The sequence below is a fragment of the Elaeis guineensis genome, chromosome 10, assembly GCF_000442705.2.
Source record: "Elaeis guineensis isolate ETL-2024a chromosome 10, EG11, whole genome shotgun sequence".
Taxonomy (NCBI): domain Eukaryota; kingdom Viridiplantae; phylum Streptophyta; class Magnoliopsida; order Arecales; family Arecaceae; genus Elaeis; species Elaeis guineensis.
In genome coordinates this window covers 28,026,832-28,049,706 of record NC_026002.2, presented here as the reverse complement: position 1 = coordinate 28,049,706, position 22,875 = coordinate 28,026,832, and the positions used below count along the sequence as shown (strand labels likewise).

At 39.2% G+C, this 22,875-nt stretch overlaps 1 protein-coding gene across 1 annotated transcript; it reads right to left on the bottom strand.

Annotated features, from left to right (window-relative positions):
- Positions 1 to 843: 843 nt before the first annotated feature.
- On the bottom strand, positions 844 to 21,429 carry LOC105052518 (auxilin-related protein 2). Its single transcript, XM_010933349.4, has 8 exons — positions 20,571 to 21,429; positions 14,653 to 16,198; positions 14,434 to 14,572; positions 14,224 to 14,321; positions 14,025 to 14,090; positions 13,760 to 13,849; positions 8,351 to 8,527; positions 844 to 1,244 (listed from the first exon to the last, which is right to left on the bottom strand). The coding sequence occupies exons 1-8, from the start codon at positions 21,236 to 21,238 to the stop codon at positions 1,206 to 1,208; spliced, it is 2,823 nt and encodes a 940-aa protein (XP_010931651.1). The 5' UTR covers positions 21,239 to 21,429; the 3' UTR covers positions 844 to 1,205.
- Between the last annotated feature and the right edge of the window lie 1,446 nt (positions 21,430 to 22,875).

Genomic DNA, 22,875 nt, shown 5'->3' with positions numbered 1-22,875 from the left:
GGACGTTAATTATTGGATAGAATATCAGCATTATCGAAACCAGGAAACAAACAGAATCTCATATCCAGCCAGCTACGTATGGCAAGCACTCAGGGGATTGCTGACGTTGAGATGAGACGGTTCCTGGTGTAACCCGTTTATCTTTCTGAGCCATTTGAATTTCGAGGGAACCTAAAACAAGTCCACAAAATAGTGTGATCTCCACGCTTCCTCCCATGGTGGTAATGTCCATCAGAATGTTACATGCCTTATGACGAATGGAGAAGAGCATGCAGATACCTGAAGGCTGGAGAACTAGCAAATAACGACTTCGATGCAATTTGTGAATCCTGAATATTAATGTAATTAGCTAGGCTTTTGTGTTTTCTAGCTTCTTCTTTTTTCTTTTTCTTTTTTTTTTTTAAAAAAAAGGAAGAAGTTGATCATATCACCATCTTTAGGACATTTATCAAGGTAAGATAGCCGACCATTCATGTCTAAAGTAAACTTCTCCATGTATAACCGCAACTAATTTTCATCTGAAGTCCCGATCCCCAACCTCCCCCTCTTCTACAAATTTTATATCACAGCTCGTTTCGTTAACCATGTAAAAGGTCCATTCCCGTCTCGCGTAAAGCTCTATTCATGCAGCACTGAAAAATAACCATGGAAAACCAGGGGATACACTGTAAATAATTGTTGCTTCTAGGAATTTGTAGGATAACATATCCTTGTGGTCGACCCAGCCAAGAAGAAATAGGAGCACAAGAAAATCTCCCATACCAAGAAGTTTGCTAAACAAGACAACATACTTAATTCATCATTTTCAGGTGTTTAAACCTGATGTAACTATTAAGGAATAAGTAGACTGCACTAAATATAGCAGAGTATCTCAAATAAAGATCTATGACATCAAATAATAGATGCAAGGTGGGGGCGGCTAAACAAGACTATAATTACAGAGAAGGCATAAAACCACAAGGCTATCCCCTCTGCTACACCGCCACTGCTTGGATCAAAGCAAGCTACAATTTACAGCAGTCATAAAGAAATAGTCCCTTGCTTGAGGCAGCATGTAGTTAAGAAGCATCATTGAATGATCAACAACACATAGAAACACAAAAAAATAAAAAAATAATAATCATAACAAAGCTTTACTGCAGCTGGCCACTCACATACCCTCCCCGATAGCTCGTGCAAAGAAACAAAAATGCCCCTTAGACATCTTAAAAGAGCTCTTCAGAGTTGAATTTGTTCCATGCTTCCTGTTTAATACCACAACAAAGACATACATCAGGAGTGAAGAGATGGTATAATACAAAGCATCAAAGAACTTTGCTCAAGTTCATTATTAGCATTAAGATTACCTTTGACTGTTGCCTACTTTTAGAATCACCAAATGGTGTAATAATCACACAACAAAATGGCCAAAATGATACAAACAATACTCAAGCACATGGACCAAGCTATGGCTACATCATGATAGCTGCAGCAGCACATGTTCAGCTGGATTGAGGTCAGCCAGCCATTGTTGTTCTGAGAACCGTATGGACTAGCTTACACCCTGAAGCATTTACTAGTACACATGGTGATCTTTCTCCTTGAGGAAGAAGATCTAAATGATCGAGTAGAAATATAGGAGGAAGAAACAATAATAAACAATTTTCAAACACACAGAATAATGGAGAAGAGAACTACAAATTCCATTCAATTCAAGATGGCTTTCATAATAGCTAGGTGCCCCTATTTATAGTCGTAGACCACTTAAACTTGCCCATGAATGTGTCCACTTTCGTTTCTTGCTGAGTTTAATTCCTCCATAATCTGCTAAGATTTTGATCTGGTATAAATGTGGAAAGTGATTGTAGAAATAATCTCCTCTTGGTTGGATAGAATCTCTAATTGATCTTCATGTCCGATCCTTCCAATCTGCCTAGATTTTATCAATACTGGCATTATTTAATCAGATATCCAGGATTATTTCCTAATCTGCAACAGCCTCCTAGGACACATATAGGTCTGAACCCAATGTTGAACCCCCTCCCCCCGCCGCCCCCCCCCCCCAACCATAATAGGGTTAGAGAGAACTCGCCCTTGAGTTGAAAGCCTCTCTTCTTCCTGTCTTGAAGGAAGTCCCTGGTGCTGAACAATGATAGGTGTTTCTTTTTCTTTAGAAGCCCTTCCCTATTGGTTTGAGAATAATCTCTACTCCATCTTTAGTTAAAGTGTAAGTGCTCCTCCTTCCACCATGCATGTCCTCTCGGTCGTATATTGCCAAGGACAACCCACTAATATGTGACAAGAATCCATTGATGTTACATCAAATCATATGCTTCAATGTAAGTGCCACTAATCAAAAAAGTAACAACACAAAGTTTGGAGAGAATGACCTCATTGTGCTTTTTGAACCAAGCAGTATTTGTTGTTGGGGATGCTTCTTTGCTTTTAGATTAAGCTTGTTGACAACCTCTTGGAAGACAATATTCTCATATAACTCACAATCAATGATAACATTGTAAACTCATCTAGTGATGGTGTGGTGAGCATGAAAGATATTAGTTCGAAGTCAATCCTTCTATTTAGCTTTAGGTACAAACATCATACACCATGGAATGAGGCTTTGACCCTGATCTGCATCAAGCACAATAATTCGCTCATTATTTTGTTCATTGTCACTGATGGGCTCGCCAATTAACCTCCATTGATCGGTACCATGCTCATCATACTTGCCATTCCACTTATTATCGATATTGGTGTAGTGGACTTCAGTGGTATGGCATCATCATGGGTATTCAAAAAGCACAATGCTCTCTTTCCCCACATGTATAATATATAGAAGGCATCAAGCGAGCAACTTCTAGGGACGCTTGTAAGCTTCTCCCCCACTCCTGACACTTCATGATGTTCCTTGGTTGGTGCTGGTGTAGTTTGTGGAGTTGTCTATAGGTGCACCTCCTATAGGGCTAGAGTAGGATTGTTGTTGCAAACTCTATTAGGTTGCCAAGGGAATGTAAAGGGTTTGAGTGCGCTTTAGCTTCCTTTCAACACTGCGATGCCTTTTGATAGGCATCATTCACACATCATATTTTATGCTTACAATTTCATTATAAATCAAAACCCATAAGGTATTTGGTAATGGGCTACACAAGTTCCTTCATCCTCATGCTAGCATATGAAAGCAAAGTTCCTAAAAACTCCAATATATGATTAGTGATGCTCATTTTGCTCTATCTAATATTCATATAAGATTGTGAGAGAGAGAGAGAGACAGAGAGAGAAAGAGAAATCTATCGAAACAAAGTGACAAAATAGATGCTACTCCAATCTTGGTTAATCAGTGATCTTCGTTTGCAGTGGTCATCTGAGTGCACTGGATATTCTTCCACCAGTAGGCCCACTCATTTGGCGAGCCAAGCCAGATTTGGGCCGGAGTATGAACAAAATCAGCCAAGCCCAAGCCCGGTATCTTCAGAATTTAGGTTGGGCCTTGGGCGTCACAACAAAGCTCCCAGGGAAAAGCAAATAACACTCGAAGCTTCACAACAAAGCTCTTCCACCACCCAAACACCTCCATCTCAAACTCTCCCGTGGGGAGGCCTCCATCCAAGCCCATCTTCACCAACAGAACCCTATCATCAAGCCTGGAAGCGGTGGCAATCGAAGGAGAAGATGGTGGGGCTCCATCATCTTCTTCCTTAGCTTTGGACTCCTCGCGTTCATTGTTGGTTCTTGTGGTGGACTTGAGGGCTCGAACAAGAAAGGTTTGGTGGGGGCAAGAGAGGGCGAAGCAGGAGATAGGAGGTGAGGAAGGGAGAGGGATGGACAAGAGGGGAGAAATGGGGTTTCGAGAGAAGGAAAAGGAGGAGAAGAGGGTGGAGGCGATAGTGACGGAGGCGATGAACCTTGACGAGATGATGGTGACCCCCCGACGAGAACACATACTTGAGGAGGAGATGACCCCTCCTTCGTGGTTAGGTCCATTTGAGGAGGAGGTGAGGAGGCGATGATGAACCTCCCGACGAGATGAGAGGGCCACCATTTGGACCATGAGGCTACTAGAGAACGCATCCTTGAGAAGGAGACGATGACCCATCCTTAATTCGTGGTTAGGTCAATTTGAGGAAAAGGTGAGGAGGCGATGGCTAGAGGCATCGCTCCTTTCCTTGTGGCCGGACCATGCACTAATAGGCTATATATAAAAAATTCTAAGCTCGGACTGGTTCAACATAACCCTAAGCCTAGCTTGTTTAATCAAGAGGCTCAAATTTTAAACCCAACCCAACCCACTGGGCTTAAAATCCAGGCTCATCCAAAACATTTCAAGCTCAGGCGGGTTGGCGAATTGTTTGGCATTTAAATAGGTCTACCCACCACATAGATGTATAGCCTTGTAATTTCAAGGCCACGATTTTCACTTTCTTATTATCACGGATATCCATAGCTTCAAAGAATCTCTTGATCGTGGTGATCCAATTGAGGAAGTCCTCTGGATTGAGCCTCTTGCGAAACTCAAAAAGCTTGCATTTGATGCTAAAGAGCCTATCACGATCTTGCGAGATGCTCATAAAGCATCGAAAGACATACCGGCCCATGATCTAGAGCATAATAGGGGAAAGGGTTAATGAGGTGCTTAGAAGATGTATCTAATGGCACATCATATTCTATATCTAATCCTTTAAGGTGGTGATCGCAGCCAAATGCACGATCATGCTCCACCTATAGCTGTGCCACCTATTCTCGTAGTTGGTGGATCTCCATGGCTCTTGAATTGATCTCCAGTATGGGATGTTGCAGGTGCTTCAATGAATCATTACTTCAATATCAATGTAGAATGCTACACGTGAATTGGAACCGCTCTGATACCAAAATAGTATACTTGGTGATATTTTTCCTTGAGGAAGAAGATCTATCCAATAAAGGGAGTGGCAAAATAAGAGGAAAAAGATACAATAAAAAACTCTTAAACTCATAGAACAATGGAGAAGAGAACTAGAAACTTCAATTCAAGATGGCTTTTACAACGGCTAGGCAACTATATTTATAGTTATAGGACCCCTTGAACTTATCCATGAATGTGTTCACATTCATTTTTTGGTGAAAAGATAACAAATTTTACAAAAAAGAAAATAATATTAGAAAAGACTCTCCCCTATAGTCAACAAGGATTTGATTTTATGCAAATGTGTAAAATGGTTGTACAAATAATCTCCACTTGATTGGATAGAAACTCTGATTGATCTTGATGTCAGATATCTGCCTAGATTCTATTCATGCCAACCATATTTAATTAAATCTTCAGGATTATTTCTCAATCTGCAGCAACCTTCTAGAACTTAAATCCAGACTCAAAGTCGAACCTCTTGCTCCTCTAGCCAGGACACGAACAGAGTCAAGTATGTCTCAGCTAGGCCTACGATGTGCAATTGTACATCATTTAGCCAACCAAGACATTTTTGCCAAAGCGGATTAAAATGTGCAGCTGATCAGTTTTGGTAGTTTCAGCTGTATCATTTCAATGTCGCTTTCAACTAGATTTGGCTGAAACAGTTCAAATCCATTTTCACATCTCAGCCCCATTATTGTGTCTAGGATGAAATGAACAAGAGATGTTTGAAGTATTACAAAAAATGTTGCTGAATTATTCTGGTCCAGACTATTAAAAAGACAAAATCCTCTAACCAAGATTGTAATCCATTGCTTATACCATCTAATGGAGTAAAGATTCATGATATAAACTCCCTGATAGTGCCTCTATTTGGCCAAAGCATTCATACCGCATTCACCATTTCAGGTTGCAAATAAGTGTCATAGTCATGTCATAAGTAAATAAAATTAGTGGATTGCTTGAGAAAAGGTCATATTTAGGCAAAATAGGCAAAAAAACAGTAACTTTTGCATCCAGTTCAACCAGTGGTGCACATACACCTGCAAAAAATGATGCAGGTCATCTTTTTGCAAGCAGTTCTGGAAATTGAACCTGCACTCATGTTGGGAGTAAATACATGGGGCATCTCCAGCATTGCCTTCTGATTTTCCGAAGAGACCTTTTAGAAAACTTGCATGAGAGTTCCTCCAATGGAAGCACTTCTCATGTTGTATGGTAAACATATGTTGCAACAGAACTTTATAGAAGCAACAACAAGAAGATGGTATGCAAAACATAATATATAGAAAATCAAGTGTGGATGGGTCAAGAGCGGTCTGTCTGGCATGAACAACAAGTCTAGAACTGAACTTAATTAGACATGACATGATGTCGCCCATTTATGTAATTTGAAAACAGGCTGCTCGAGCTAAAGTTGGTCCTGATTGAATTTTACTGGTCTAACTCAAAAATATATCAGTAATCAGATCAATTCACTCCCAATGACATTCCAATTTGGTGAGATTTGGGAAATATAGCATAGCATTGGGTGAAAGAAACAGATTGCAAGGAAGCATTATTAGGGGAATTGTAAGGGACTCTTTAGAAAACATCTTGAAAACAACAAACTTAAAATGGATCAAGAAATTATTGTTGATGTCTTTGTGCAGAAATCTGGATATTGGTTGGATTCTTCAATAGGAGTAAATTTAATGGAGACAAACCAGGGTTACAATGGTTGTAAACTTGAAATACAGTAATAGAAACCCAGTTTTTTTTCCATTTAAGCTTGTTGACTGACACAAGTAGAAAAAGATGATCATGTTGAAGTCCATTCGTAGAAAGGTTCTAATGAAAGAGAAAGCGAGGGACTTCAAGGAAAAATATCTGGAATAAGAATTTAGATGTACCCGATGTGCTTATCTCATGCACCAAACTCCTTACAGATGATATGAACAAGATATTTAATTTAGTTCATTCAGATAATACGACAGAAGTGATGTTTGACAAAAAAGCCTAATAAGTTTCAAACCCAATCAGCTTTCTAAGAACTTATCAAGAACATCTGGCCAATTGTTTTCTTTCACTTGAGAGCACCAAAACTTCTGTGGGACAGGGACCTAAACTCCACTTTTCTTGTTACTAGGAACAATCTTTTCAATCATCAAGTCTGCCCATTCAACTATATTAATCAAGTTTAAAACTTGACCCAGATGACGCCACATGCATAAAGACATGCACATACACACATAGCACACATGCATATGCATGTATAGGGTTAGGAAAATTCTTCTAGACAATAAATTGTAAACTTGATTTAAGTCACAGACGCTCATTCATGGTAAATTCGTTCCCATATATAGGTCAAACAAAATGAATCAGCTATAGCATTACTCTTTTTCTGATATATGTAAGCATGGTTTGTAGTGCAAGTACCCAAGTAGTACAGTATCAACACCGTCCAATTCTTGGTACCAATACTAGATTTTCTTTCTGGGGGGGGGGAGTACCAAGTGTTGGTTCACTATAGGTATGAGTTGGTACACCTAGTACAGTCCAGTACTACAGAACATGTAACAATAATGCAGGTTCTTCATAAATTCCTTCAACATCCGATATTTTAAATATTGTTACGAGCATCATTTGTTGAACCACTTGTTTTGAGGCATGCCAAAACATACCAGTGGCTAACCGGTGCAATTTGGACATTTGATTCAAAACACCGGCGAAAACAGAGCGAGAGAGAAGGAAAAAGAGGAAGAGAGAGAGAGGAGGGGAGGGAAGGAGAGGAAAAGGCTGGAAGTGGTCCGACAAGGCCACCAAGGCCTCCGAAGCTCCATGATTCTCCATGAGATACGAAAAGAGAGAGAAGAGAAGTGACGGAAAGGCAACGTGGAGGCCGTCGGATAGCCCAAAAACGCCCCGCGGCGCCCCTGTTTCATCGGCTTTTTTAAAAAATCTATTGCCAGCTTTACTATTTATCGTATTTTTTAAAAAATCCAATAAAATAGGGATATTGTCTCTGTTTTGATTGTGGGGCATTTTTAGGCCATCCAATGGCCATAGTAGCCTCCCCGCCATCTTTCCCTCACTCCTCTTCTCTCCCTTTCTCTCTCTATCTCTCTTTGCTCTCATTTCCTCTCGTGGAGAATCACGGAGCCCGAGAAGCCTTGGTGGCCCTCCGGTGGCCACCACCGGCATTTCCGCCGACCTTCCTTTCTTTCACTCCCTCTTCCTCCTTCCCCCCCTCTTTTTCTCTCTCTTTTCCTCTCCGATTCATCTCTTGTTTCCGTGTTGGTTCAGATCCGGTACGAGAGCGTACCAACTCATACCGTCAGTTGGCCAATATGGGATCCGATTTCAAGTTGACGATCCTTGGTTACGAGCTTAATTAGAAAGCAGAATAAAAAACAATAACGGCTCCAACAAAGTAGTTTCTTGATGACTAAAAAAATAAATATAAAACAAATGACTTGCAAGGAAATTAAACCATAATTGAATGCATACCTTAAGGAGATCAAAAACCTTCTCAGCAATGTACTTTTGTTGAAGATTTGCACCTTTTTGTTGAACTTTATCAGGATGGATGCACAAGGTTGCTTTCCTATAAACTTTTTTTACCGCGGCACCAGTAATTAAATCAGTCAAAGATACAGGCTGCCAGCCACATTCCGGCCAAAGCACCTATTTGTTTGCAACACAAACAAGATAACCTAGTGAATGATAACTGCGAAACAGAATGAACTTTTCATGAAAAAACAAAATTGAAGTCTAGTTTCCCCTTTCATCAAAACAGTTCCAATGGGAGAAAACATAAGGAATTACAAATGAATCCTTATAAATTAAATTCATGAATTAGCTAGTCTGGTGGGGGCAAAAATTTAATCAACTCCTATGTGGACTCACATATATTGCATGATACCTCCTCCATTTTCAAATTTTTATTTATGTAAGGATATATTGTCATCTGCAGGCACCTCGTACATGTGGTACATGTGCACAGTGGCACAAACATAGATTATGATACATATTCCAATTCCAACAATGACTGGGATATATTTAAAATATTTGCCTTCTTGAGTAAATGTATTTTCTCTTTTGAGGCTCCCATCACAAATATCATATGATTATTATACTCCAAAAGTCCAACACAGATAATATGAACATATTGCTGGATTCACACAAAAAGCATCTTTGCATATGTCCCATGTTGCCTACCAAAAAGAATCAGCAGGAAAATATTAAATTGCTTGTCTTGCATATTGTAGAAGTAGAACTAGGACAGTTATAAGCATTCTTTCCCTTTTCTTTTTCAATGTTCTATCATTCAGCAGGTTGCATCAGCTTATAGGATGGAGAAGGAGAACAGCCAAAAGAGGAAACTTCAACGTTCTCTTTGTCCATGCATCCACCATGAACAGTGCTCTTGATCCATCCTCCCTAACACCCCAACCTCCCAAAAAAAATAAAATAAGATAATCATTGTAAAAAATCAACAGCAATAGCAACCTCCATAATTATTTCCCCCTAGACATGATGGCCAAGCAGTAGAAAGGAGAAGCTAGCAAATATTCCTATAGATGGATCTGTCTTAAAAACCACACTGGTGAGCAGCCATATACCAGGCTCCTTAAAAAGTATAAAAATTTTGGAAAGAAAAGGAGACGTGGCCTTGGTAACTGATGTTAATTCTGCTCTCAAGTTTGGCTTCCTAAGAGCCTTCTCTCACATGCATGGTAAGGCAGGAAGGATGTGTGGAAGTTCTCTATCGGTCAAGGCATCAAGCCATATATCAAGCAGTAGAAAAAAGGAAGCTAGCGTATGCTGCATCGTCAAGGCAGGAAGGATGTGTGGAAGTTGTGTGTCAGTCCAGCCATATATCAAGCAGCATAAAAGGAGAAGCTAGCAAATACTCCTACAGTTGGATCTGTCTTAAACTTCACATTGGTGACCAGCCAAGAAGTAAAAGTAAAAAATAAAGATGAGGAGAGGTGGCTTTGGTCACTGATGTTAATCCCACTCATAAATTCAGCTTCCTAAGAGCCTTCTGGCCCTTCCCTCCCATGGCTAAGGCTGGACAGGTGCGTGGAAGTTGTCTATCAGTCCTCAAAAAGTAAAGGGGGTACAAACTCTAAAAGATTGCTGACAGGATTTAAGGGGGAAGTTAACAATTCCAAACATGTAATAAACTCCAAAATAAGCTTCTATTGTAGAAGAAAGACATAAGTGAAATAGGTTTAGCATACTCCCTTTGGTGAAAGAAGTATCTTTCTATTGTTCAGCATGCTCCCTTTGGTGAAATAGGTTTAGCATACTCCCTTTGGTGAAAGAAGTATCTTTCTATTGTTCAGCAAAGAGAAAAGTGAAGGAGGTCCAGCACACCCTCTGCTGTGGAAGGATAAATCTTCCTTCATAGGAAGACCCTTCTAGGGGGTTTTCATTATTTGGCTTCCATAGGTATGGACAAGAATAAACACCCATCATACCTTCCCATCATCATAAGTAATGAAGACATGCTAATCTTCTTTATTATTATCTTACCTCCATCCTACTGTAGTTTATTGTATTATAGGGTGAAAGAAAGATACTTGGTTGGAAAGTGCTTGTGGGTTTATTTTCAAATTGAACCTAGGGCATTGGCAAAGCTTAATCTAAAACATTATTCTGACTGTAATTAACATATTTAGAATTTGTATTCACATAAGGGCCTGTTTGTACGAACAGGCTGAAAATCCCATAGGATTCATGGATTAGGCCAGTAAAATCAGCTAGATAATAGGCTTAAAGGCTAGGCTAGGCCTACATCCATAATTATCTAGGAATTGTTTTGGAGTGGGCTGGCCAGAATCCTATAGGAAGAAAAAAGCCTATTCATCCCATTTACTGGCTCAATCAACGAATTCAATGGGATTTTCAACCCATTCATCCAAACAGGCCCTAAGTTGGGTTTTTTCCCCTTGTTCAAACATTGCATTTCTAAAATGCCAAACTTCTCTAGTTGAGTAATTTCTCCACATCATTGAGTTGGAATCTCAGAGAGTTTTCTAAAGGTCACCCTCCTTACAAAGTTGTTTCTTTGATGGTTAAAGTTTATGTGATTCAAATTCAAATTGGGAATGTGTTCCGAAAAACAAAAAAGGAAGAATGTTGTCTTAGCAATATCATAGTTTATAGGAGTGATGATCTGGTTTAGACTAGTAAAAAATCCGAGCTTAATGTCCAATGGTAGTCCTAACCCATATTTTGCAGGCTAATTATAAATAAGTTTACTACTAAATACAAATACTAAGGAAGATGTGCCATTGTGTGCCTTCTGCAGGTGATATAGTGTTGCTTGGACAGCAAGAAACTAGAAGAGAGAAAGAGAGAGAAAGATGAAATGTTTAACTGCATTTATGGAAAAAAGCTTGAGAGATTAAAAATCCACAAAACAAAAACAGTTTACGCAATGCAATTTTAACTAGAATACAAGTGAAGATATAGCTCCTATTAAGATTGATAATTAAGAGATACAGCAGAGTGACTATTTTTGTTATTTAGGATTCAATATACAAAATAATGAAGAGATGAATGAAGATACATGCCACAGAATTAGAGCTTCTTGACTAAGTGGAGTGGTGCTTCTAGGGTATGTGATCAATACATACCGTGATGATAATGTCGTATCCTCAGAATTTTAAAACTAAAAAGGACTGAAGAAACAAGTTCTGAGTTGTTAGGGCAAGAATATCAAGGTGGTTGTGTAGTAAACAAGGTACAATGAGAACAAGTATATTAGACGGGATACAGGAGTCGAATGAATCGGGGATATGGTGATGGAGAAATGATTGAGATGGTATAGGCATCTGCAACCAAGAATCTCAGTGGTTTCAATAAGTCCTCCAATTTGACTTCAAGAATGCAGAAAAAGGAGGGGAAGGCATACGATTACATGGATGGAGGCTACGAAAGCGGACATTGAAAAACTTGAATTCTCATCAAAGGTAGCTAAACAAGAATGTTTCATAAGCTAGGATCCATAAAGCTGAACCTAAAACAATTGGACATGGTTGGATGGTTGTTGTTAAAAAGAAACTTGCAAGAGATATAAATTTTGATCTTTTTTCTTATCTTCCAATCAAATTTCAGCTTGTCTTACATGCAAGGGTCAAACACCATTCAAATGAGGCAAAATGAATGCAATAGGAAAGGGGAAAATATAGGTGACAAACAGGCAACCAGAGGACCTCCTAGAACCTAAGTGCTACACAGGTGACTCAAAAAAAAAAAAAAAAAGAAAAAAATCAACAAAATTAATTAACATAAGGAAACATCTAGAAACCAAAGTTATATTCCAAAAGATGAAGCATATGATATTAAATAAGATGTAAGTTGATGAGAAGTACCAAGTTGGCAGCATTCAGTGCTAACTCATGAGTTGATCTTGTCCTCCAGATGATTCAACACTATGAAGTGAGTTGTTTTTTTTATAAAAACGCCCTTAATTGATGTGGAGGCTAAGGAATAGAAAATGTGAGGTCATTATGGATGAAGAGAAGGGATAAGGCTAAGCTCACATAGGTACGTCCGTGCATGTCTAGTGGAGGGTGTACGAATCCATTCAAAGATCTTGTCATTAGTCAAATGTGTCCTACAAATTCAGCAACCCCTGTCTCCCTCTACAAATGCATCTTACCTTAAACTACACCTTATCAGTTCAAGATTGATGTTGGTTTGATAAGGCAAAATTTGATCTTTCAAACAAATGACAACTATGCTACCAATTCTCAACCCAATGTCATCCCCCTACAAATGCTGGCAAATTATTAGTCTGGGCAATTAAGAAGGGTTTGATGTGATACATGGAAGACCAATTTGTCAGAAGGAATTAACTTTCAAGTAATGATCAGAAGAATGAAAGAAAATGAGGAATTACTGACATGTGGCTATTACTAATCTTAGAAAGGCATGTGAGAGTTATAGAAAAGATAAATTGCTGGATGATGAGGAAGGGAACATGGGAAGTAAGCACTAAAATACTAAATGATGTGGACATGTGCAATGCAGCGGGTTCTGGGACTCCTAAAGGTGAGATCAAGAAGCCATAAAGGCGATGAGCCTTTACAAATAGACTTCATGCCATATTTGTCTCATTTCATGCCATAACACGTTTTTCTTTTCAGGTAAATTAGCCCTGTGAAAGAAGCACTAGTGAAGTAGGGTGCATAAAGATAAAAAGATGGAGTAAGGCTTGATTACTTTGTTAACTAACAATGTAATGTCTTGCTACTGTATTTTGGTTTTGGCATCACAAACTCATTTTCTGAAATTAATGGTTTGCAGTTTATGGACTATAAATGTAGAACAAGAATACCATAAATATGAACAAGTTCAACGGCAAATTGAGATCCGGGTAAATTCAGAGACCATTTAAGCAGTAAATAATGAATATGAGACCAAAAAAAAAGGAAAGAGTTCATCAAGTAAATTAGTCAACTAGGTATTCCACATTACTGGTGACAGATTGTAGAATCATGGTAAACTTTCTTCTGAATGTATCATCCTATGTAAGTGATGCTGCTTGCAGAAGTTCGAAAAGTAATTAAAATTCTGAAACTAGTTAATCAACAGTCAACTGCAACAACTACATGCCACTGTTTAAAAAGATCATCCTCGGGACTTCACCAAATGATAGTAAGCACTGCTATATCATCATCTAGCATGCAATACCAATCCAAACAAAAATCAGTATATAAGACAAAATCACCTAACAGAAAAAACATGTCACAACCAATTCAGAATACAAGCATTAGAATCTGGGATGCCAAAAAAGGAGAAAAAGGAGAGACCAAAAAATTTTAGTGATGAAAAATGAAAATCAAGAAACATCTTCAAGAAAGTCAATCAAATTTATAAAAGAAAAGAAAACTAGCTCACATATTGCAATGTTGATAACAAGGCCCGCAAGTTGCCTTCTTTCCCCGCTGCCCACCGTTTTATCTCAATATCCAGTGTTTCAGCAATCCTCTAAAAACAGCATAGAGCAGCATTAGAGGAAGTAACAACTGACATTACAGAGAAAAGTCTTCAGAACAAGAACCTAGATCAAATGCAATTATAACTAAAGTGATCCTTTTTATATATAGTTCAAATGAAAATAAATGGGAAAATTAACCACTTCCTTCAGGATTAGAGGGCTTACATGTCTCTCTGCCTGTTCCCTCTGTGCTTGCAAATCACGCTCGTTCTTCTCAGCCAGAGCTTTTGCCTGGACAAACAGAGTTAGTAAAACTAGAATAATAATAGCTACAGAGTTTACACTTCTTGCTCAACTGCCAGTGATAACTGCAAGTGTCCATCTTCAGTTTTATGCAGTACAATAAAAACAAAAACACAATTACCGCACGCTCAAGTGTTCTTTGGTGTCTTTCAAGTCTAGCTTTTCTTCTCTCATCACTTTCTCCCTCAATTTCTTGAAATTCTCCAGATGATGAAGGGGCTTCAAAAAAAAATAGTGATAATCATAATAAGTTAGTTGAACAGCAGTTATTAAGTAAACAAGAACCTACATGATGGGATCAAATAATTCAAGTTGCATCAGAGAATATTACCTCCAAAAATGGAACTCAAGTCGTCCACAATATTTGTTGTAGATGATGCCTTTTTCATGGTGGATGAGGAACCAGAAGATGTCCTCCGAGCTCCATCAGAACTGCCCCTGCCTTGAGCTTGAGTGTCAAACATAGTCTCCTGAAACATCCATGTGGTAAGTGGTGACCACCTGCTGAAATCACAACAGATGCTGTCAAATTTTAGACATAGGTTCTCACCGAGGAAGGAGCTCTTTGCTTCGGTGCACTGCTTGCTCGAGCACCCATACTAAAGAATGACTCAAAATCATTTTCCATCTCGTTCTGTTTTTCTCTAGCAGCAGCAGCAGCCCTTTCACGAGCTTCAGCATTAGCTCTATCTACTGCTGCCCTTTCAGCTCTTATCCGTGCTTCTGCTGCAGCTCTCTCCACAGCAGCCCTCTCCTTTGCTGCAGCAGCCTTTTCCCTGGCTTCTGCAGCTGATCTTTCCCTAGCTTCTGCAGCTGCCCTCTCAGCTCTTTCCCTTGCCTCTGCTGCAGCTCTTTCACGTGCTTCTGCCGCTGCCCTCTGTACTGCAGCTCTCTCAGCACGCTGACGTGCTTCAGCCACTGCCTTCTCATAAGCGGCCCTCTCAGCTTTTGCACGGGCTTCAGCAGCTGCTCTTTCCCGTGCTTCTCTTGTAGCCCTTCCCACAGCTTGCCTTGCTCTTTCCCTTTCCCTCTCAAGTTCTAGTTCTCTCTCCCTTTCAAGTCTCTTTTGTTCCTTCTCCTTCTCCTCCCTTTCCTTTTGTTCCCGTTCATGACCTAGTTTTTCTTGTTTCTCTCTATCTTCTAGATCCTGGGCATCAGACTTTGCTTTTTCATCTCTTTCTTGCTGTGCTCGTTCTCTCCCCCTTACCTCCCTAGCATGTTTGATCTTTGCCTCAGCTATATCCATAGCCTCCTTCATAGCAGCTGCAGATGCTGCTGCAGCTGTATTTGTTTCAGTTTCTTCTTCATTGGTGAATACTTCTTCACGATCATGAGCATATGTTGGAGGCTTTCCCATGGCCAATTCTTCTAGTTCATCTATTGGAGATACACCAGATTTCTTCACCGAATCTTTAGGGTAAGGATAGCTTTGACTAGACTGTGAAAATGATTCATTATCCCTTCTTCTGGCATTTGCTCCAAGGGGTGCCTCTTTGATGACAAGTGGAGGAGGAGGCCTTGAAGGTGGTGGAGCACTTGTAGGTTGTGTGAAGAGTGGAATTTCATTAATAGTAAGCCATGCATCACTTGCTCTTTCCAAATGGTCATCAGATTTGGGAGATTTGTCTGCCATGGCATTTCTTCCATATGTATCTGAATTGTGAAAGCCACTTCTACCAATGGACTTTTGAGAATCAGAAGATTTAGTTGGCCGCATTTTTGGAGCGATATTTTCAAAAGGCTCCACTGAAGATCGTTGTGGTGGTTCTTTCCCAAAACGATGCCCAGGACTTGTACTCTGAACATTTTTTGTGGGGTTCTTGTCCTTCTGGTTATCATTCATCTCACTTGCATATGAAGGCATCGAATTTGAGAAGCCATTGAACACATTGGCATCATCAAATATCGCCTCACTAGCAGAAGCTTCAACTTTTGTGCTTCCAGAGTTGGCAGTCCTACTAATGTCTTCCAAAGGGTCATTGAACAACCCAGAGGATGAATATGCTGAGGTAGATGTTGTTTCCAAAACAACAAAAGGATTCGCTGAAGTACTGGCTGCTGGTTTAACTTTTTGTTGGTCAGTCTCTGGAATCTCCCTGCAAACAACATGCAAAGTTTGAAAGATAGTAAACAAATAAACACATTTAATGCAAGAATATAAGCACTTAAATATGAATGATTTAAAGAAAACAACCAAATAAAGAAATTTAGAACACACCCAAAAGAAAGGTGGAGAATATATTAGATGACGAGTTCTGCAAAATAACCAGCATTTTGAGAGTAGATTTTCCACATGGATGGCCAAAAGCTTAGAAGGGAAGAAACCAACATAGAACCAAGATAATTCATGAAGATCAGATGAAAATATGAAATGCCAGGGTACATAGAATCCCCATACAGTCACAAACATATGAAGATACATCAGGATATAAAAATTGATAACCAAAACAAAACTCAACAAATAGACTCAGCTCATAGCTCTATTTTCCTCCATCATGCTCATACATTTTCTGTAGGAAAGTGAAATTACTGTGCGCCAATTACTCAAACTTAATATATAACCACCAAATGCACATGGTTTACTTTAAATCAGGTTCTTAAGTATTAAAACAAATTTTGTTAAGCACCCATGTTGTACACTTTGGAGATTACAAAATATTGCCATTTGCCAGTGTAAGTGCATGAAGATAGATGACATGGTTGACCACAGGCTAGTGCCAACAAACAATGAGTGCCTTCCTAGGTGAAAATAAATTAACTCGGAACTGTGATAAGTTAAATTTTGAAAATTCTATAGTAGATACTAATTGAAAAATATTGGTAGTAAGCTATATGAAATGGCTGGAAAAAGAAAAGAAAAGAAATATCAGTCAAAACTGAATCATCACCATTCGAGCTTTTTTTTTTTTTTTTTTGTGCCATCAAAATGGGTCAGTTACTGAGCATAACTCTGAATCCAGTCAGCTATGGAGGTCAAATCAAAGTCAACAAGACTAAAGGGATAAGCAAATTCATACAAGCAATTAACAACTCAGTATCACCTAAGTACCCATGCCAAGTCCCTGGTTGGGAGAGAGGCAAACCATGAAACCTCTAAGGCCAGCTTAAGTCAAATAACATAAAATTATAATTGAAGTTTAACTTCATGCAAGTTAGGAGCAATTTATTATCCCCATCAAACTGTAAAAAGTATGGATGAAAGAGAGACGAGAGGGTCATTGCTTGATGAAAGGGACAAAACTTGAGCTAACGAGCACAACAGTATATGTTCGAGTCATGGGCAGCCACTTTGGCCAAAAAAATGCCAAAGATTAAGTATGTCCCCAGTTTGCCCTCCCAAGATCTTCGATTGCTACGACCATAACTAGGTAATGTGACATAGTTGAAGAGAGAAGATGAAAAGGTTTTGAAATAGTGAACTTCTTTCATCGAACTATGCACCATCTCATGTAAGGTTGAAATTGATAATAATACATAATCCATAAGAGACCTTCCCAATTACTGATTTAATCCTTCATCCTTTATATTGAGTAGCATTTAAAATAAGTGGAGAGAAAATGCAGTCAAGCCCTCTAAGGTTGAGGCATAAGCTATAATGGCAACCAAAGGTATAAGCTTAATGATTGGATTTAGATGAGTTCTGACCAACATATCATCAACAAAGCCTGATAACAGGGATAAGACTTTAGAATCGTCTTTGCCCTTCATTCAATAAGTGGTATCACCAATCTCAATACGTATAAGAAATAACAAAAGTGGAATAAAAGTAAGTAGTTGGGAGAAAAATAGGAATGACAACAAATCATAAAGTATGGCCAAAAAACAATATTGGGGACTTTTGACTTGTAAATCCAGGTTTGGTGTTTTGGATAATGGATCTATTTTGGCCAAAACCTCATTCTTGGCCAGTTTTGAAACTAACAGGTTTGAGCCCGATATTCAGTGGTTTTGGCTAGTTTTAACCAAAACTGACTCAAATCAGTTATAAATGATCTTTTTATTCATTATATTAATATTTTAGTGTCATCTTGAGGTCCTTTCTCCATCCATATTGGTGATTTATGTCATCTTTAGAGCCCTTTTTTTCGAAAATAAAGGTGGCTAATTATTATTGAACAAGGTAAACTGCAATGTCCAAGTATTTGAGAATGCACGGCCCAAGGCAAGGGTTGCAAAACCAGTATCAATGGGTGTGCTGGCTGATGATTGGTGTAGTGTATGGTACCGGTTCATACCGTACCAAATAGGCGTACTAGAATCACGGTGAGGAGAGAGAGCCGGAGAGGAAGAAGGAAAAGGGAGGGAGAGAGAGAGGAAGAGGGGAAGAGGAAGGAGGAGAGGGTGGGAGAGAGAGTGTGAGAGAGGGAAAGAGGGGGGGGGCTCACTGGTACCGACAAGCTTAGATGGGATTGGACAACCTTTGATGGCTTCATGATGAGGGAAAGAGGTAGGAGATAAGCCAAATCTGGAGGAGGAGCGGGGGAGAGAAGCTAGAGTTGATTCCGAGCTGATCCGCGATCGTCTTCTACCAAAGAAACAATACCAAAGCCAATTTAGAGCTGATTCTGAGCCCTCATCTTCCGATTTTTCCTTCAAGGACCAGAGAGAAGCTATCAAAGCTTCATTTTCCTCACCTCTTGTGTCATCGATCATGATGACCTAGCAAGTCTCGGAGACTAGCAATCTCTTGGCGGCATCGGCAACAGTCTAGCTGTTGAGTTGCTCCGATAAGGGGTTAGGATGTAGCATTTTAAGGGGAGGGGGGAGGGGAAGTGCTTGTGGGGGTAAGGTTTTAGGAGGGAAAGGGGGAGGTAGAGAGGGGGCCGTGGGGATCTAGGCTTTGGGCAATGAATTAGAGGGGTCGACGGTTTGGGGACAGGAGGCTAAAGTTTCAAATTGGGTGGTTTCTTTCAGAGAGAGAGAGTAAGACAGAGTGCAGATGAAGCTCGATGACTCTTGAACATCAAATGACTCAAACTGTGGGAGACTATTACCAAATTGGAGAGAGAGAAACAAACATTCGAACCACAAGGGATTATTATCCAACCAAAAAAATATGCAGACCATTCCAACTTAATGTCGGTTTGATTCGGTAATCAATGACCTAAAGGTTTGAACACAAGACCTCCCCCAAGGAGAGGAGGGGGCAATACCTAGTTCATTAAGATCAAACATAGATACTTGGAACTTTATAAAAACATGAATAATTTGGTAGCATAACTCTAAAAGAAATTAGAAAGCATACAACAGACATATTGGATGTTCCAGAATCAATTGTGTGCAACCTTGTGATACTATAACAATCTGAAAAACAATAAAAACAAAAATTTTCAGATCTTTTTTCAGTGGTATGGTTCAAGATTTGACACAGTATATGAATTGCAGCACACAACGACCAAAATTTGCCAGCAAGGAAAGGTACATGACTCCCTCTCATTGTATATTCTAGAAATACATAAATATACAAACTCTTCTATTTCTAAATTTTTAATAGCTTTAGAAATTACATAGGCATATCCTAAACCTCTAGAATGAATACTTGATACTTACAATCATGTCAAATACTTCAAAAACTATTCAAAGAAGGAAACTAAACCATATTAATAACTCCAACCAAAGAGAAACACCAATACAAAATTTGAAAGAACAAATACATAAGGCAATTTAATTACATTGATTTTTGTGCACACTCTACTCTGTCACTTTGTTATGCAAGATAATGGTTGCTATATTCATGTGCATACTCAAACTGATTTATATGCTATGTTGATACATAGCCCTTAAGTTACGGACCTGCATGGTACATGACATATAATATTATTGTAGATATCAATACCTTTGTACCTTGTCTGTGAGAAGAAGAAGAAGAAACTAAAACAAATACAATGATGGAGAAGAATCAAAAAGGTGGAGTTAACAAGAAAAACTTTTCTCCAACCTTTAAATATCCCAATATTTCCGGAAGCATAGAGATAATAAATTATCCGGACATTTGATTGAGAATTAATACATTTACCATTGCTTGTAGCTCGAAATAGCACATGAAATGAAAGCAGGTAAGGGAATGAAACTGCAATCTGGTGACAGGCTTGACAATATGAATTAATGGATACTATCTTTCAACATTGCATCAGGAAAATAAGAGATTGAAAAAAAAAAAAAACAGAAAATTAATAATTACAAGTCTAAATCCTCCCATTATAACTTTGAACCAGTATTTAGGAACAAATACTTAAGAAGAAAAGCAAACAATTATAAGGGCTGACTAGTCTCATATTCAAACAGATTCTATGATAAAATGCTCTACAAGACTTAGAATTCTAATATTCAAATTTTTCACTGGTAGAGTGTACGTTTAATGAGGATAACTGGTCCACCTTTGATCTACGGTGCAACATTGGAGGAAATGTAAAAGAAGCTGAGACAAAAGCCCCAAATTCAACATTCACAACAGAATAAGATCGCCACCTTTTATGTGGAGGACTGCTCCCACCAAATCCAGGTATCAGCTCCTCAAATCCAGACAAGTCCTGATCTTTCAGCTCCCCGGATCTCTTGTCACCCGCACTCTTTGACTCCGGTATTGCCTTCCCAAGATTCTCAAGAAGATCATCATACGGTGGTGATGAGACGTGATTGGATCCGGCAGACATTGAGGCGAAGACATCATCATACTTAACCGACGAGCTTTTGATGCCGGGAACCCCATCAAAGATGTCATCATCATAGACGGGCTTATCATTCACGGGCGCAGATGAAGTCGTCGCCGGCTTCACCCGGGAATCCCTGAAATCCTCGAAAATGGAGTCAAAAGAAGGATGGGAGTTAGCGGACCCCGAGCGGCCATGGGAGGAGGAATTCGAGTATCTTGGGGGCCCAGCAAAGACGTCGTCGTAGGTTGGGGGGCTCCGGCTGTCGGCGATCCCAACGCCATGATCCCCGAAGAGGGAATCGCCCGTGGAATTCCAGCCGGATCTTGACTTGCTCCCGGAGTTGGAGGACGCGGAGGATCGGGCAGATCCGGACCCAAGATTCATGCCGCCGACGGAAGCGGCCTTGGAGGCGGCCATGGGGGCGTTCTTTCCCTGGGGCCGGAATCCGAAGTCCCGAGCCAGGAGGCCGGGGAACTCGTCCATGGTCAGGGGGCGGCGACGCCGGATAGGGGCGGCGATCGAGCTGGAGGGGGTGGAGATCTCGGCCGAGGGCTTTGATCGCCGCGGAGCTCCGTCGATCGGCAGCGAGGTTGCGGAGGCGAGAAAGTGGGCTGTGGAATGTGGATGGTGCGAACCCGAGAGATCGGGGTTTGGTGGGGTGGGAACGGGGATTAAACTTTTGGCTCGCGGAGTAGGCCCCGGTCGGTCGAGGGGGAGGAGAACACGCCTTGTATTTTGGCGCGGGGACCCACTTAAGATGGACGGTTAACGATTCGTCAGTGAGAAAGTTTGCTGTTTGGAGCTGAGTATTGAAAATTTTTATGATTAAGGGGTTGCTTGATTAATATAATGCATTGGATCTTAACATGGCAACATGGCAAGGAGCATGATTACATGACTAATCTAATTAGGATACAACGTATGGGCATCTCTTCACCCATATGGCCAGCCGAGGAGCCATTCATGGATATTATTATTATTTTCATCTCTTATTTGACTTTGGTGATCTGAGTTGGTATTTATTTTTCTTTTTCCTGTTATCCTATAGCAACCACTTTTGAGTTTCCTCTTTTTTTTTTTCTCTCTTACATGATAGGAACGAGATAAGCAACTTCAATTAGTCTCCGAGGTGTCGTGAAACTCTAAAGAGGAAGCATAGCAAGTTGTATTGGATTGTTAGTCTTATGTTAGATGCAAATTATAATAGCAGGTGAATTGCATAAATTTATCGGATGTATTAATAACAAATTATCATCTATTACAAGAGGCAAATGTCGATGTTAAAGATGATAAAAAATGACTACAAGCTTGATCGTATGTGATTTCTTAAGCTATTCTAAAATTTGGGAAGTTAATTAATATTTTTCATATTCATGCATATTAAGTTTTATTAGCTTATATTGAAAGTGTCGGTTAGAGTAGTTCGTAAAATTTTTATGGGTTGTATACTAAAATCTAAAGTTTTTGAAGTTAGTACCAATGACTTGGGTTCAAATCTCACTCTCACTCGGATTTCAATAGAGATTCCTATCATCATAGCTCTTTGAAAAGATTCACTGATTCATACTACATTCAATTCTAAGATGAACTATGAACAACTTCTTAAAGTGCTAATTCAACAAAATAAATGTTGATATACCATTAAAAAGTTATATAAATATCAAAATGCATTAATATATCTTATAATACTTTAGTCTTCAAAGCCATACTCATATTGGTGTAAGGTACATATTTTATAAATCTAAAAGCCTAAATTTCAACTTGGCCAACCAATCTTAAATAATTCTATTATTTCTTTATGTGCCATTGTTGTTATTGTAATTTATTTTTTGCTATATATGTTGATATCTTTCCTATGATTAAATGTGAGTCAAACTTGTCAATATTGTTCATGCTTTTTTCTGTTACAATATTGTTCATGGTTTGTTGACATTCAGAAAGACGTTTACTCTATATGGTTGTCCTTTATGCTGACTCCTTATACATTGCATGGAATTCTTATCTATTAAGATATATGTTAAAAGAAATTAAGATAGAAATAGAAACATAAAACTTATTGCTTTTTATTTTTCTATAATAATGTGTAAATGTACATGTTTATATGTAGTGTGTGGGATTAC